This window comes from Bos mutus, chromosome 22, assembly GCF_027580195.1.
Source record: "Bos mutus isolate GX-2022 chromosome 22, NWIPB_WYAK_1.1, whole genome shotgun sequence".
Classification (NCBI taxonomy): domain Eukaryota; kingdom Metazoa; phylum Chordata; class Mammalia; order Artiodactyla; family Bovidae; genus Bos; species Bos mutus.
Genome location: NC_091638.1, coordinates 47,951,513 through 47,966,724, shown reverse-complemented (window position 1 = coordinate 47,966,724; position 15,212 = coordinate 47,951,513). Strand labels below are relative to the sequence as shown.

The following is a 15,212-nucleotide window of genomic DNA, read 5'->3' as shown; positions in this document are numbered from 1 at the left end:
GCCCCTCTCCCTTCCTCCCAAACCCAAAGTATGCCCCAAGACATTTGTAAGATCAGGAATAGGGCTCACTTCTATCAGTTCTCCAAATTTTATAGTCTATGTATAGGCAAACATTCAGACTAGGTTTTGTTAAAAACACTTTTTGGCAGACTGAATTTCCTCTTTAGGAGAGGCAACATTTTCCAAGTTTAGTGAATTTTCAATTTTGCTACTGATCAAAGAGAATTTCCAGATTTATTTATAGAACAGGTCTAGAAGTTTACCTGTTCTATATACCTTCTTAGTTCTTATTAACAACCTTTTGGAATAAATCAATGTTTTACTTCAAGAATTTTTATTATATTGCAGCTGTCAAAACAGTGGTAGAAAGAACTAGATTTAACAGAATGGGCAGTGGCAGGCACTTTTATTTAGATGCACAATATGTCCCAGAGAATTTTACCTGTCTCTCCAGCTAACAGAGATTATATTCTGAAATACGTAGCGAAAAGAGGCTGTATGCAGGCAAAGTCAGAGCAAAGGAAGACAAAGATAACCTTTTTATCTTTGGTGACCAGAACGCCATTTATCACAAAGTTAATGTGAACATATTTGGTATTCTCTTCAGCCATAAATAGGCCAGACACTTGAAAACTCACTATCAACAGCTTCATGCAGGCATTTGCTAATCACTTTCAATACCATTGCTTCTAGTAAAACAAGCTGAGCGTTTAAGCAAATGCCCCTCTTTTGGGCATCTCTAGTGAAGGAAACCTGAATGTCCTTCTTTTCCCTTTCTGCTTCCTGTTTCTACTTCCTCATCCTATTTTTATGTTCACTACAGTATTTTCAGATAAGCCTTGCTTTATCTTCTGCTTTATCTATGATCTGAAGTCTTGCTTTACGGGTACCGCCTACTGACAGAGAATACAGTTCAAAATGGTTTCCTGCAAATAACTGTTAGAGCTGAAAGAGCCAGGGTCTCTCAATTTGGGCCCCAAAGCTCTCAATCTGCAGGAGAAAGTCTATGTATTAACATACTCCAAAATATAGACATTTAAGAAAAATACTGTCAATTTCAGGATAACCAAAAATCAACAAATCTCTGTCTTCTAAGTTATCAAAAACTGCCTCTGCTGTTCCTTTCAAAAGTACGGATAGTGGTCATTAAATAAACGGCTTTGTAAAAAAGTAGTTTCTATCTTTTTTTTTTTAAGAGAAAAGTTCTAAAAAGAAAAGTCTGGTTGTGGAAAGCCAATGCATTTTCAAATGAATGACACAAGTTCACGTGGAACAATGTCCTTGGGGTCACACCCACAGCAAACAAAGCGGGAAGCAGAAAAAAACCCAACTGAGACACGTTAGCAGTCCTGGACTAAAATGTGGCCTTGGCCATGTGCACTTCTTTTAAAATGCAAATATATCTGGAAATGGGATGTGGGGCCAATTATTTATTTATAGTTTAACAGGATTTAGTTTAATATTAGACAAAAGAAGAAAAAAATCAACTGTTTTCTCCCAAACATGTAAAAATTTTGCAGAAGAGCAAAGGGAATTCTGATTTGATGGAGGGGGAAGAGAGGCCAGCATTTCTGAGGAAATCCAGGCAGAAACTGAAAAGGAAAACTTAAATCCACCAGAACTCGTTGCCCACTGCAGCATTCTGTCCAGGGTGTGGTAGTACCTCACGCCCCTCTAACACCTGCGTCTTAGATTCCCAGAAACCATAATGGCAGTACCAGCAATACAGAGGGATGGCTTCTGTGGGCCAGTCTGAGAAAGGACAACGACCATCCCTCAGAACATCAATTCAATGAAAATTAGTTTCCAAATTCCAAGATTCTGATTCACAAAAGCTCTCCTGGGACATAACCCATTAAAGGACTGGGGATTCTAAACCTGGAATCTGTGTCAAAAATAAGTTCTCTTAAAGGAAGTAGCCATGGATGTGTGTGGGAGTTCTTTGTCAGTTACTGAACACAGCTCCACCTGCTACAGTGGAAATCTGGAGAGAACCAGAGTCAGATGCACTGCAAGTGGTGGGCTGTGCTCTGGACACAGAGAATACCCTCCGGAGCGAGGCAGCTGGACGGTTCTAACCACATGCTGAACAGCAAGGCTCTGGTTAAATTAGGATCTGTCTGCAGAACAGAATACAAAGCAGACATAAATACTACAGAAGACTATTTAATGTCCTGGAAAAATGCTGTGGACGTGAAAAGTCCAATGTACAGCGTAATCTTACTTCTGCAAGTGTAAAAAAAAAAAAAGTGTTGCCTGCCATTCTAGCTCAAGAAGGATCAAGCCTACGGGCCACTGCAGTTACCCATAGAGTGTGCAGTGAGAGGAGCTCAGGATGGAGAAAAACAGGAAACATTCTGGGCTCTGGATATCCTGGCCCATAGATAATTAAGATGCATATCCAAGGAATCACTTCACTGACCTCAGATTCTTGCACCTTCCCACATATAGGAAAGCACTAAAATCTTCATCATGAGATGTCTGGTTATTACTAGGAGTAATCTTTTGATACTTGATTATATGTTTTTCTCAGCAAAAAAGTTTACCTATCCTCATTTTATTGGCATTCTCTTCTCTAGCTCCCTTGTCTTTGCTTTTATTTTTTCCAGAAGTATTTTAAAATTCTTGTTACTATTGCAGAGGATCATATTTTAAATTCTTTTTTTCTGATATGACTACACTAAATACCATTTTTTGGTTTGATTAATTTGGTAACAAAGCAGTCTTTAGATGATTCCAATTATGTAAATATTTTTCCTAGATATTCTCCTCTTGGTGGTATTATCTCTTAAATAATTAGATGAGGCTACCTCCCAGGCTATAGGCCTTAATATAGTCACTTAATAAAAATTAGCTCATAACTTTTTTTGTTTTGCATTTTTCTTTCAGTGAACATAAAAAAAAAGAATAAAAAACAATCACACACATCAACCCAAGGTACATATAAAAAGAGACTGGTGGTAGTTGGATTATTGATAATTTGAAATTTCTTTAAGCTTTTCTGCCTTTTTCAAAACTTTGACAATAAAAGGAAATTGGGGGAAAATATATGAGTTAGTGGACTCTGGTAACAAAGAGAAGGGGGAAACATTATTTTTTCATCTGCCATATATCACTAATTAAAATCTATGGTGTTACAGAAATACTTACTCGGCCATGAGTTTGGCTATGCGGTGACAGTCGTTCTTGTCATAAAACCAGATACTGTATATTGACACTTGAAAAACAAACAAAAAAAAAGATAAGGAGAAATGACGTTTCAGTACTTGAGTATATGGCAGTAATATATTATTGCCATAAAATGTCACAGAATTTACCATCAGACCCTCAAACTGTTAACAGTTCCTCTAAAGAAAAAAAAAACCTCCCCACAAAATGTTTAATAAATTAATAAAGTTAGGCCAGGTAAAGTATACAGACAGTTGGTTTTAGACATCATTATCAGATCTCATTGAGTTTAAGATGACACTAAACTATAAGATTCATTATTATTTTATGTATTCAGATCAGATCAGATCAGATCAGTCGCTCAGTCGTGTCCGACTCTTTGTGACCCCATGAATCGCAGCACACCAGGCCTCCCTGTCCATCACCAACTCCCAGAGTTCACTGAGACTCACGTCCATCGAGTCAGTGACGCCATCCAGCCATCTCATCCTCTGTCGTTCCCTTCTTCTCCTGCCCCCAATCCCTCCCAGCATCAGAGTCTTTTCCAATGAGTCAACTCTTTGCATGAGGAGCAAGGGAAAAATGCTGCCAATTAAACTAGGAGTTTCAAGGTGGCACATTAGTAAAGACTCTGCCTGCCAATGCAGGAGACACAAGAGAACATCGAACACTAGTGCTGGATCCCTGGGCCAGGAAGATTCCCTGCCTGGAATAGGAAATGGCAACCCATTCCAGTATTTTCGCCTGGAAAATTCCATGGACAGAGGAGTCTGGCAGGCTACAGTCCGTAGGGTTGCAAAGAGTTGGACACGACTCTGCGATTAAGATACACACGACAAACTAAGAAACAACACTCATTGTGTGGAAAGGGTACGGTGTCTACCATTCCAGTAAATAAGGAATGCTGTCCTTCCCTGCTGCAGCGCCCCCACGGTGAGTGCTAAGGGAAATTCAGGATGGAGACAAACAGGAAACTATGTGCTCTGGATACTATGGCCCTCGATGGCTGTATATCTAAGATGCCTACCTAAGGAATAATTTCAATGAGCCCAGTCATCTTCCCGCACAGAAAAAAGCACAAAAATCACTAACCTGAAGTATCTGTTTTTTTTGTGAATAGCAGTAATATTTCGATGTTTGACCACATGTTTTCAGCAAAAACTCCTATACAACCTGGCTCCTCCCTCATCTCTTCACAGCATTCTTCAGAGTTATCTGAGGCTATCCCCTAGGCCTTAGTTCTCAGAAAAGTCTCCGAATAAAATTTAACCTTTAACTTTTAGGTTTTATTTTTCTTCACTTAGTCACTAACTGCAAAATGCCTTCCAAATTGACAGTGAAATGTAGAGAGAAAAATTAGTGAAAATCACATTAAACCACATTCCAAAACCAACCACCAGAATCTTTGAGTCTCTTGAAATTTAAAAATATAAAATTAATACCATGTTACGGTAAAACAAAGCTTTAAAAACAAACACCCACCCCAGAACCTTCTATGATCAACTCTACTCACACTTGAAATGGACGTGCCCAGGTTGAGCTCCATACCACACTTCTTTTCCAATCTTTTATTCCCAATATGGTGATCACGGCTAAGAAAGCTCCCCAAAACAGTGGTAAATAATAAACAACGAGGTCCTACTGTATAGAACTATATTCAATATCCTGAGATAAGCCAGGATATATTAAAAACAATAGGATATGTAAAAAAGAATACAGAAAAGAATGCATATATGTGTATAACTGACTCACTTTGCCAAACAGCAGAAATTAATACAACACTGTAAATCAACTATACTTCAATAAAAACAGAGAAAAACCTGGTGGATGGATAGATTGAACTGTATTATAAAGAATATAAAACTGCTGTAAATACTTCTTGAATATATTTTTACTTTTACTTTTTTATACAATTTTAAAGGTTACTTTCCATTTATAGTTAGTACAATTTTGGCTAGATTGTCTGTGTTTTACATATAAATACTTCTTGCATAAGGAGGACCCTTATTGCCAAGTTCAGGCTTAAATTGAATAAAGTAGGGAAAACCACTAGACCATCAGGTATGACCTAAATCAAATCCCTTATGATTATACAGCGGAATTGAGAAATAGATTTAAGGGACTAGATCTGATAGACAGAGTGCCTGATTAACTATGGATGGAGGTTTGTGACATGGTACAGGAGGCAGGGATCAAGACCATTCCCAAGAAAAAGAAATGCAAAAAAGCAAAATGGCTTTCTGAAGAAGCCTTATAAATAGCTGTGAAAAGAAGAGAAGCGAAAAGCAAAGGAGAAAAGGAAAGATATACCCATTTGAATGCAGAGTTCCAAAGAATAGCCAGGAGAGATAAGAAAGCCTTCCTCAGTGATCAGTGCAGAGAAATAAAAGGAAAACAATAGAATGGTAAAGACTAGAGATCCATTCAAGAAAATTAGAGACACCAAGGGAACATTTCATGCAAAGATAGGCTCATATGGACAGAAATGGTATGGACCCAACAGAAACAGAAGATATTAAGAAGAGGTGGCAAGAATACACAGAAGAACTGTACAAAAAAGATCTTCACGACCCAGATAATCACGATGGTGTGATCACTGACCTAGAGCCAGACATCCTGGAATGTGAAGTCAAGTGGGCCTTAGAAAGCATCACTACGAACAAAGCTAGTGGAGGTGATGGAATTCCAGTTGAGCTCTTTCAAATCCTGAAAGATGAGGCTGTGAAAGTGCTGCACTCAATATGCCAGCAAATTGGAAAACTCAGCAGTGGCCACAGGACTGGAAAAGGTCAGTTTTCATTCCAATCCCAAAGAAAGGCAATGCCAAAGAATGCTCAAACTACCGCACAATCGCACTCATCTCACACGCTAGTAAAGTAATGCTCAAAATTCTCCAAGCCAGGCTTCAGCAATATGTGAACAATGCGTGAACTTCCAGATGTTCAAGCTGGTTTTAGAAAAGGCAGAGGAACCAGAGATCAAATTGCCAACATCCACTGGATCATGGAAAAAGCAAGAGAGTTCCAGAAAAACACCTATTTCTGCTTTATTGACTATGTCAAAGCTTTGAAACTGTGTGGATCACCAGAAACTGGAAAATTCTGAAACAGATAGGAATACCAGACCACCTAACCTGCCTCTTGAGAAATCTGTATGCAGGTCAGGAAGCAACAGTTAGAGCTGGACATGGAACAGACTGGTTCCAAATAGGAAAAGGAGTACGTTAAGGCTGTATATTGTCACCCTGCTTATTTAACTTCCATGCGGAGTACATCATGAGAAACGCTGGGCTGGAAGAAGCACAAGCTGGAATCAAGATGCCGGGAGAAATATCAATAATCTCAGATAAGCAGATGATATCACCCTTATGGCAGAAAGTGAAGAAGAACTCAAGAGCCTCTTGATGAAAGTGAAAGAGGAGAGTGAAAAAGTTGGCTTAAAGCTCAACATTTAGAAAACTAAGATCATGTCCCATCATTTCACGGCAGACAGATGGGGAAACAGTGTCAGACTTTATTTTCTTGGGCTCCAACATCACTGCAGATAGTGACTGCAGCCATGAAATTAAAAGACGCTTGCTTACTCCTTGGAAGGAAAGTTACGACCAACCTAGACGGCATATTAAAAAGCAGAGACATTACTTTGCTAACAAAGGTCCGTCTAGTCAAGGCTATGGTTTTTCCAGTAGTCGTGTGTGGATGTGAGAGTTGGACTATAAAGAAGGCTGAGTGCTGAAGAATTGATGCTTTTGAACTGTGGTCTTGGAGAAGACTCTTGAGAGTCACCTGGACTGCAAGGAGATCCAACCAGTCCATCCTAAAGGAGCTCAATCCTGGGTGTTCATTGGAAGGACTGATGTTGAAGCTGAAACTCCAATACTTTGGTCACCCGATGTGAAGAGCTGACTCCTTGGAAAAGACCCTGATGCTGGGAAAGATTGAAGGCAGGAGGAGAAGTGGATGACAGAAGATGAGATGGCTGGATGGCATCACCAACTCAATGGACATGAATTTGAATAAACTCCGGGAGTTGGTGATGGACAGGGAGGCCTTGCATGCTGCAGTCTATGGGGTCACAAAGAATCAGACATAACTGAGTGACTGAACTGAACTGAGACCATAATTGAGTGACTGAACTGAACTGAGACCAGAAATACTGAAAACATAAGTCAAAGTAAACACATGGACAGGCATGGCTCATCTCTATCCCAGGCTGCATTCTATTTCATATGGCTCTGGCACAAGAAGGGTAGGTATGCTTTTATTTTTTTTAATTAAACTTTCAGTTTTGAAACAATTGTAACTTCATACATATTGTAAAAAAAGAAAGAGATGCTGTGTGCCCTTTATTTCTTCCAATGGTAACATTTTGTAAAATTGTAACATAATATCACAGCCAGACTATTGACATGGATACAATCAAGATACAGAATATTCCTATTGCCATAGATATTCCTGTTGCCCTTTTATGGCCACACCCATCTCCCTTGGTACCCCTCCCCCATCTCTGACCTCTGACAAACACCCTGATCTCTGTATTTCATACTATAATGTTGCCAGTTCGAGAAATGTATTACAAATGGAATCACAGAGGATGCAACTTCTTGAGACTGACTTTTCTGACTCAATGTAACTCTCTGGATATTCATCTACAGTTGTTACTTGCATCAAAAGTTTGCTCCTATTTTTTGCTTAGTAGTATTTCTTGGTGTGGATGTACCAGTTTATTTAACCATTTATGCACTGAAGGTCATCTGCAGTGCTTCCACTTTGGGGCTATTATGCATAAGGCTGCTATGTTTGTGTACAGGTTTTTGTGAACCTAAGTTTTCATTTTCTGGGTTAAATGTCCAAAAGAATAGTTACTGAGTCATAGTAGTTGCATGTTTAAAAAAAAACGGTTACACTGTTTTCCAGTTTTATATTCCTGCCAACAATGGATAAGCCATCTAGTCTCTCCGCTCCTTGCCAGCATTTGCTGTTCTATTTTTAATTTTACGCATTCTGATAGGTGTGTAGTGGTATCTCATGGTGGTTTTAATTTACATTTCCCTAATGACTAATAATACAGAATGTCTTTTCACGTGCTTGTCATCTATATATCCTCTTTAATTAAATGTCTATTCATATCTTTTGCCCCAAAGGATTGTTTTCTAAACTGTTCAGTTGAGAATTCTTCATATATTCAAGAAACCAATTCTCTGTCAGATGTGGTTTGAAAATATTTTCTCTTTTGTCAATAGCAAAGTCCAATTTATGAGTTATGCCTTCTGTGGATTTCAAGTCTAAAAACTCTTTGCTGACCCCTAGTAAATCGGACTGGGGCTCTGAAAAGACTCCATTTATGGCAATTACACACAATCATCTTTCTCTAATATGCCTCTTCTGACCTGGCTAAAGAACACACAAAATACAAGAGACCAAATACAAAAGACACCAATTTTTCTCTAATGGACACAAGGATGATATGCAATACATCAGGCTCAGAGAGGAACATACAACATTTTGAGGGCGCTAAGCAGAGGCATTTAAGTTTTCATAGAGGGGTGTGTAAATCAAACTCTTAGGAAAGAATTCCATATCAATAATCAAAATAAGTCCAAAATAAGAGCTGTCGACTTACTCTGACAAATCTTTACCTAAAGTCCCACTCTCTTTCCTTTGCAGAAATACACTATATTAGATAGAAATAAGATGCACATTTTCCACATTTGTGCATTATCAAATAAACTGCCAAAAAAGAGTCAAACACTTTCAAAGGCATGCTGCAGAAGAAACAGAGATAAGGAAGCCATAATGATAGCTTAATGGGTAAAGGATAAGAGTCACACTCAATTCTGCCAAAAGCAGACATGCAGAGGTTCAGACACGCATCCAAGAATCAGCTCTGTCTGCCAACATATCAGATGATCAGTGCATGCAACTGGCAAGGAGGCCCAGGGAGCTGCCACTGAGCCTGTCACTGTCACTGTGAGCAAAGACAGACAAGTTCACCAGATAGCTAAAACCATGGAAGACCTTGTCTCCACACCAAAGCCAAGTACTCTTCCCTCAAGGGAACTTACACTCTAAGGCCCAACATATTCTGCCAACCATCTGCTTGCTAAAACATCCTGAAATAATTTTCCTTGATTAATTATGCCACAGAGGATTTAGACATTTGGCAATACAGTATAATTTTGCTATGGTAAATAACAATGGCATCATCTTTTGTACGTGGCTTTTCTGAAGATGAAAGCAAACTATTCAGTTACTGGACACCCACCACATATCGTGGCTGTTAACCATTGTCCCAATTAGTCACGCTGTCCCTGAAGAGTTAGCGGGTGTGACAGGACATTTAAATAACTTTATGTTGTACTTCCATAAAAAATATCAAAATGCAGAAAAGCATATTCAAAATTAACTGTTTCCCTTGCTTCTCAAATGACAGCCCTCTTCTTTTGAACATATGAAAAGTGCAACTGACAAAGATCAAAGTTGTTGGATTATTTAATGCTGAGAAATTTTCAAAAGCTGAAGGGCAAGTCATCTGTTTCCCTGGAGAGTCCTGTTTGAAGATTCAGCAGCCAATTATGATCTGATGTTATACCTCATTCTGCTTCTCATCAGGAGTGGTGTATGACACACACGAGGTCAAGAAAATCCAAATTAATTTGGAGCCCTTACAAAATCCCTTGAGACTTCTAGCAATCTGGTAAAATGTCACTAAAACAGAGCTGGGGACCACTTTCATGCACGTGCTGCCTTTTTGACTCATTTATTAGTTACATCTGACCTACTTTCTAAAAGGATCTGAGGTGGCTGGAGATTTTCTCAGTATGCTGCCAAGCTGAAAAGGGGGTTTGATAAAGCTTTTGGCAATGGTGTTATGACTTATAACATTTGTGAAGATGGCACCAACAAATGTCCTCTAGACCAGGAAACAAACACAACAAAATGTACTTTGAACATAACCAGAAATATTTACTGTGGAATAAGGAAGACTCTTCTGATAACAAAAGGACTGTAAGAACAGAATAGATGACATATACATAAGCATGCCCTGACAACTGAAAACACAAACGCTTTGACAGACCATTTCCTTTAAGATAAGAAGAAGCCTGGTGGCTCCATAGCAATATCAAAAGGTTGGGAAAGAGACAGAGGAGAAAGTCTCTGGGGTGGAGGTTAGAATACACACATACAGGTGAAAAGTTACTGAGCCAAAGACTGCTGGACCTGGGATTACAGCACAACAGTGTGCCAGCTGGCAAACAGGCAGGTGAGGAAACGCTGTGAATCATAAGCAAGGCTGCTAAGTGTAACCGGGTTGTAGCAGCAGCTTAACTTTTTGGGGCCAAAGAGTAGACATACTTAAACACCACTGAACACTAACATGGCAGAAAAAGAGCTCACTTTCTAAAGTTTAAATTATGTCTATTTAGTAAACATTGATTAAAAGACTTCTTTCAGGAAATTAAAAATGCTATTCTGTAAGCTCTTTAGTTTATTTTTAAATATGGTACTCTTCTCTAAATCAAGTCCGAAAATATTTACCAGCAACACTGCTTCCACAGTTCCTTTTAACCGTAATTTCAGTATAGGATTCAGACATATGAAATGACCACTAAACTTTTTGGAGGACTAGGAAAATAAAACCCAAGAATATCACAAGTGACAATTCCTATTTATAAACTTTTTACTCTGTAATGATGGGTAACCCTGAATAAAACAGTGAGTCATACTAGGATTTCACCTCTTTTAGGATTTATCGTCACTATAGCCGCATAGCACTTGCCATGAATAGAGCACACATGGTCAACTTTTAAAATCTTTACAACTAAGATAATAATAATAAATGATAAAAATTGCTTTCACTTGAAAACACTACTGGGGAGAGGAGGGGAAGCCAGTAATTGGGCATAATGAAAAGAATCTGTTTTGGAAATTCTCCACTGTTCACAGACTCAAGTTAACAAGAAGGTACCCGATGGAGGCTCTACTGGAACACTAAGTAGTGACCTACAACAGCTAGGAAGCATTAAAGGTTTTTGATATCTCTGACCTAACAGCGTCACCAGATCAACCCCGGAGTCCAAGTCACTGTTTTCATGGTGTTTTACCTCTTCCGTCTACGTTATGTGACAACAGCAAGGCTCTTTCTTTATCTTGGTTCAGAAGGCCAGACGAATGCAGCGCCAAAGATTTCTTCCTCTTACGCTGATTGCAGAATCATACCAGCCGCAGCTGCTGCTGCTGATGGGGGAAGACTGCCTGCCTCTCTTCAGGCTACGTAAGAAGCAGTGTGTACTGGATTCAAAGATCACAAAGTATGGGCTGTGGAACTTTAGAAACTGTTCATAAAGTCGTCTTTTAGCCTGGTGGTAGAACTCACATTACTTGAGTTGCCAAACTGTAAAATTACTCTTGCAAGGAAATTTCCTGTATTGTGCTTTTAAGTTTGAAGATTTGTACCAAATGCCAACAGCCACCTAGCATCTCTACTGCTCTTGCCCTTGAACCGAGAAAGGCCAAGCAGAGACCAAGAAAAACACACGTACACACTACAATATTTCTTCTAATAAAACTTACCATTTGGCAGCTACATTTTCAACGCTATGGAAATGAATCTCCCTGCTTTTTCTAGTGATCTAATTTTAATTAAAAATGCTCTATATCAAGAGACTGATGCTCGATATAAAGGAAAAGTGACAAGTGAAGCGGAAATGAAGGGGTACTTCACACAGATTTTTGGAGGTAAGTTCTTTCAAAATATTAAACAGTGATAAGATTTTTATTTCCAATTGTTCCTGGTGTGGTGATCTGCTGTTGCTGTTAAGCTGGTTACAGGGTGTCTATGCCTTAAGGTCCCCTCTCTTCTCACATCAAACTTTATTCTGTCCTTAGACAAGTGTGTGATAGTGGTTTTAGCTAAAAGAGAAGTGATTATTCTACTCTGTGTGCATGTTAGACCTGATATCTCATAATTAATTCAGAAGTATATATACATATATATACAACAAATTCCAGGTTACCATGTTAACCCTGGAAGATACCCACAGAAATGAAAATGAAAGTACCCGACACTGATCTTGGGGGAAAGCACCTTCTAAGAGAAACATACTTAGTGAGGTTTTGTTGTTTGTAGCCAGTGCTCATCAAATGCTTGAAGGAATAGTGGATAATATGAAGCACGATTTCCTTTCTATGGAGGTAAGTGTTCCTGTGGTAAGATCAGAAATGTGAAGATCTTATAGTTACTTTTTCAGAGGCCCGTTGCTATATGGATGACTACTTTAGTACCACTTACTGAACTGGAGAAAACATTCTTCTCAGCATTCTTTTTAGATGAGATAGAAGAGATTTTAAAACTACTGACCCAATTATTTCATTGAATCCATTTACTCCTAAGTTTTGTTACACTGTTTTTTTCCAGGAAATTGTCTATATAATCCAAATTTTAAACTTCTGTGCAAAAAGTTCTTTACAGTGGTTTTTTATTCTCTATCCTTAGTTGCTGTATTATATATATATAGTATATGTTATTCCTAATATTGCCATTTATGTCTCTCCTTCTCTTTTTCCTGTTGGATCAATCAGGTCATAGGGGAAAGCTTTTGTTTTGTTGATCTGCTCTATTGCTAATATTAATAGATAGATAGATCATATTGCTAATATGATCTATCTGCTCATATTCCTACCTATGTATAATTTTAATAAAAATTCTATACATACTTGAAAATAATGCAAATTCTTGAACTGCTAGAAGCAGGGTTTTTTCCTTTGTCCATTAAACCAAGTCTAACTGTGTTGTTTAAATATCCCATAACCTTAGTAAATTATCTGCCTTATCTGTCAATTACTGAGGTGGTCTGTTTATATTTCCCACTATAATTATGGATTTTAAACATTTGATGTGTAATGCTGATAAATACAAGGTATGTATCAGTTTAGAACTGTTTTTTTCTTGTAGGCAATTTACTTCTTTTGTCATTATGGGATAACTTTTATTCCTGATGTTTCCTACCTCAGATTCTATGACATGTGATTAACACAGCTACATCAGTCTTGTTTGGCTAATAGTTACCTGACATATATCATCCTATTCTTTTACTTTCAACTTTTCCTGGCTTTGGAGTTTTACGCTTTTTGAAAACAGCATTACTGGCAAATTCTGTATCTATCCGATCTCAGAATCTCTTTTAACTGTCAAGTATGGTTCACTTAACATTTGTTTCAGTTACTGGTTTATTTGTTTCTGCCATTTTATTAGAACTGGGCTATTCCCCATAGTTTCTATTTACTTTTCTCCCATCTCAAACTGTACTGGTTTAAAATTAAGACACCCTATTTCTGTTCTGCAGTGATTACCCTGAATCTTTTGATCAAAACATAGCTTGACTTACAAGTCTATTGGTCATCAATTTATCTACCCTCACCTCAGTCTTTGTAATTTTTTGGTTTGGAAAGTTTTTATCTTATATTGCTGTCTGGTATTTTTGCTTTACCTTTTTAATACGTCTACTCAAGCTAGGCATTTTATTTTTTTATACAGTCAATGCTTATTTTGTTTTACTGTTGCTTAGACCTAATTACTTCTGTATTCAATTTTCTTCTTTCTGAACTATAGCCTTTACAGCTGCACTGGTAAAAATAAATTAACTAAACTAAATTAAGAACTTATAGTTAAAAACATAGTTGTACTAGGCACATTTCAAGGGTTCAACAGCTACCATACAGTACTGCTTTGGAAGCACATATGACAAAGGTCTGCTGGAGTTAACTTCTGTTTTTGTTGAAAAATGTCTTAGTTTGCTCTCTTGAATTACTAAATTGATGGTTAATTGTATTTTTTTCCTTTAGTACTTGAAAATAAAATTCCTTTGTTTTCTAAACTCAGTAGCTGCAATCAAATATGCTGTCAGTCTAACTGACGCTCTTCCTAAATAACAGATCCTCAACAGTTTGGCTGTTTACGTCTTTGCCTTTGATCCAGGTCTCTATTTATTTTGCCATGTGTCCAAGTCTGTATTTATTTCTATTTATTTTGCTTGAGGCCTTATTTTATTGCCTAAATCCGAGACTTATGTCTTTCATGGATTCTGGAAAATTCTGAGTTATAATCTCCTCAAATATTCCCTCTTAAAAAAAAAATTCGCCCTCTACATATTTTATCATTCTGAAATTCTTCTCTGTCATATGTTAAACTTTCTAAGACTTTCCAACCCTTTGCTCTCTGTCAAAGTTTCCATTTTTCCCCTTTCTGGACTGCATCCTGGATAATTTCCTCAGATGTCTCTTCCAGGTACCCAATTCTCTTTTCAGTCTTTATAATTAAATGTTAAATCAGGTAGAGAGTTTACCTCAACAACTAAAATTTTAATTTCTTAAAGTTTTACTTAGCTATTTTTCAAATCTACCTGTCACTTTATTTTATAATCTACATCTGATATTCTTATCCATTAAAGTCTCTAACTGATCATATCATTAACCAAAATTTCTGGGAAGGGCTGGCTGTTTGTTTTACCATATGCTTTACCGACTGTGAATTATGTCTTTGTATTTATTGTAATTTTTGGACCCTGGGGCTTACCAGTAAGATCCTGGGGCAATTTTGATTAAGAATATTCTCTCCAAAAAAGTTTTGCATTTGCTTTTGCCAAGTGTTCTAGAGTATTCAACAGGTGAGAATCAATTTTATGTTAATTTTTTGGCCTGGGTAAGAAATTACACCAAATGAATATTATAACTTGAACCTCAAATCTGAAATATGAGAGGCCTCTGGCTATAATTTTTAGGGGGGAAATCTTCCCTCTAGTTCATAGCACAGACTGAAGTAGATAAGCTTGCCTGTCATCTCCCTAGGTTGATAGGCTGATATCTTCCTAATTTACTAATATACAACTCATTAGGGGACCTGGATAATAAAGTCTTTAAGATCTTTCACTAATAAGACCACTTGGTTTAAGTCCAAGACAGAGACACAGTCTATAATATTTTAATTTGTAAGTGCCTGATAACTTACCTTTACATATATGACGCTTTCTTAAGACAAGCAGGTCA

General features: G+C 37.7%; 1 protein-coding gene across 1 annotated transcript in view; it reads right to left on the bottom strand.

Moving 5' to 3' along the window:
• DCP1A (decapping mRNA 1A) overlaps window positions 1-15,212 on the bottom strand; it is a 44,065-nt gene that overhangs the window by 20,272 nt on the left and 8,581 nt on the right. The window contains exon 4 of the mRNA XM_005896473.3: window positions 3,151-3,217. Within this exon, the coding sequence (XP_005896535.1) occupies window positions 3,151-3,217 (67 nt within the window). The remainder of the gene's footprint in view (window positions 1-3,150; window positions 3,218-15,212) is intronic.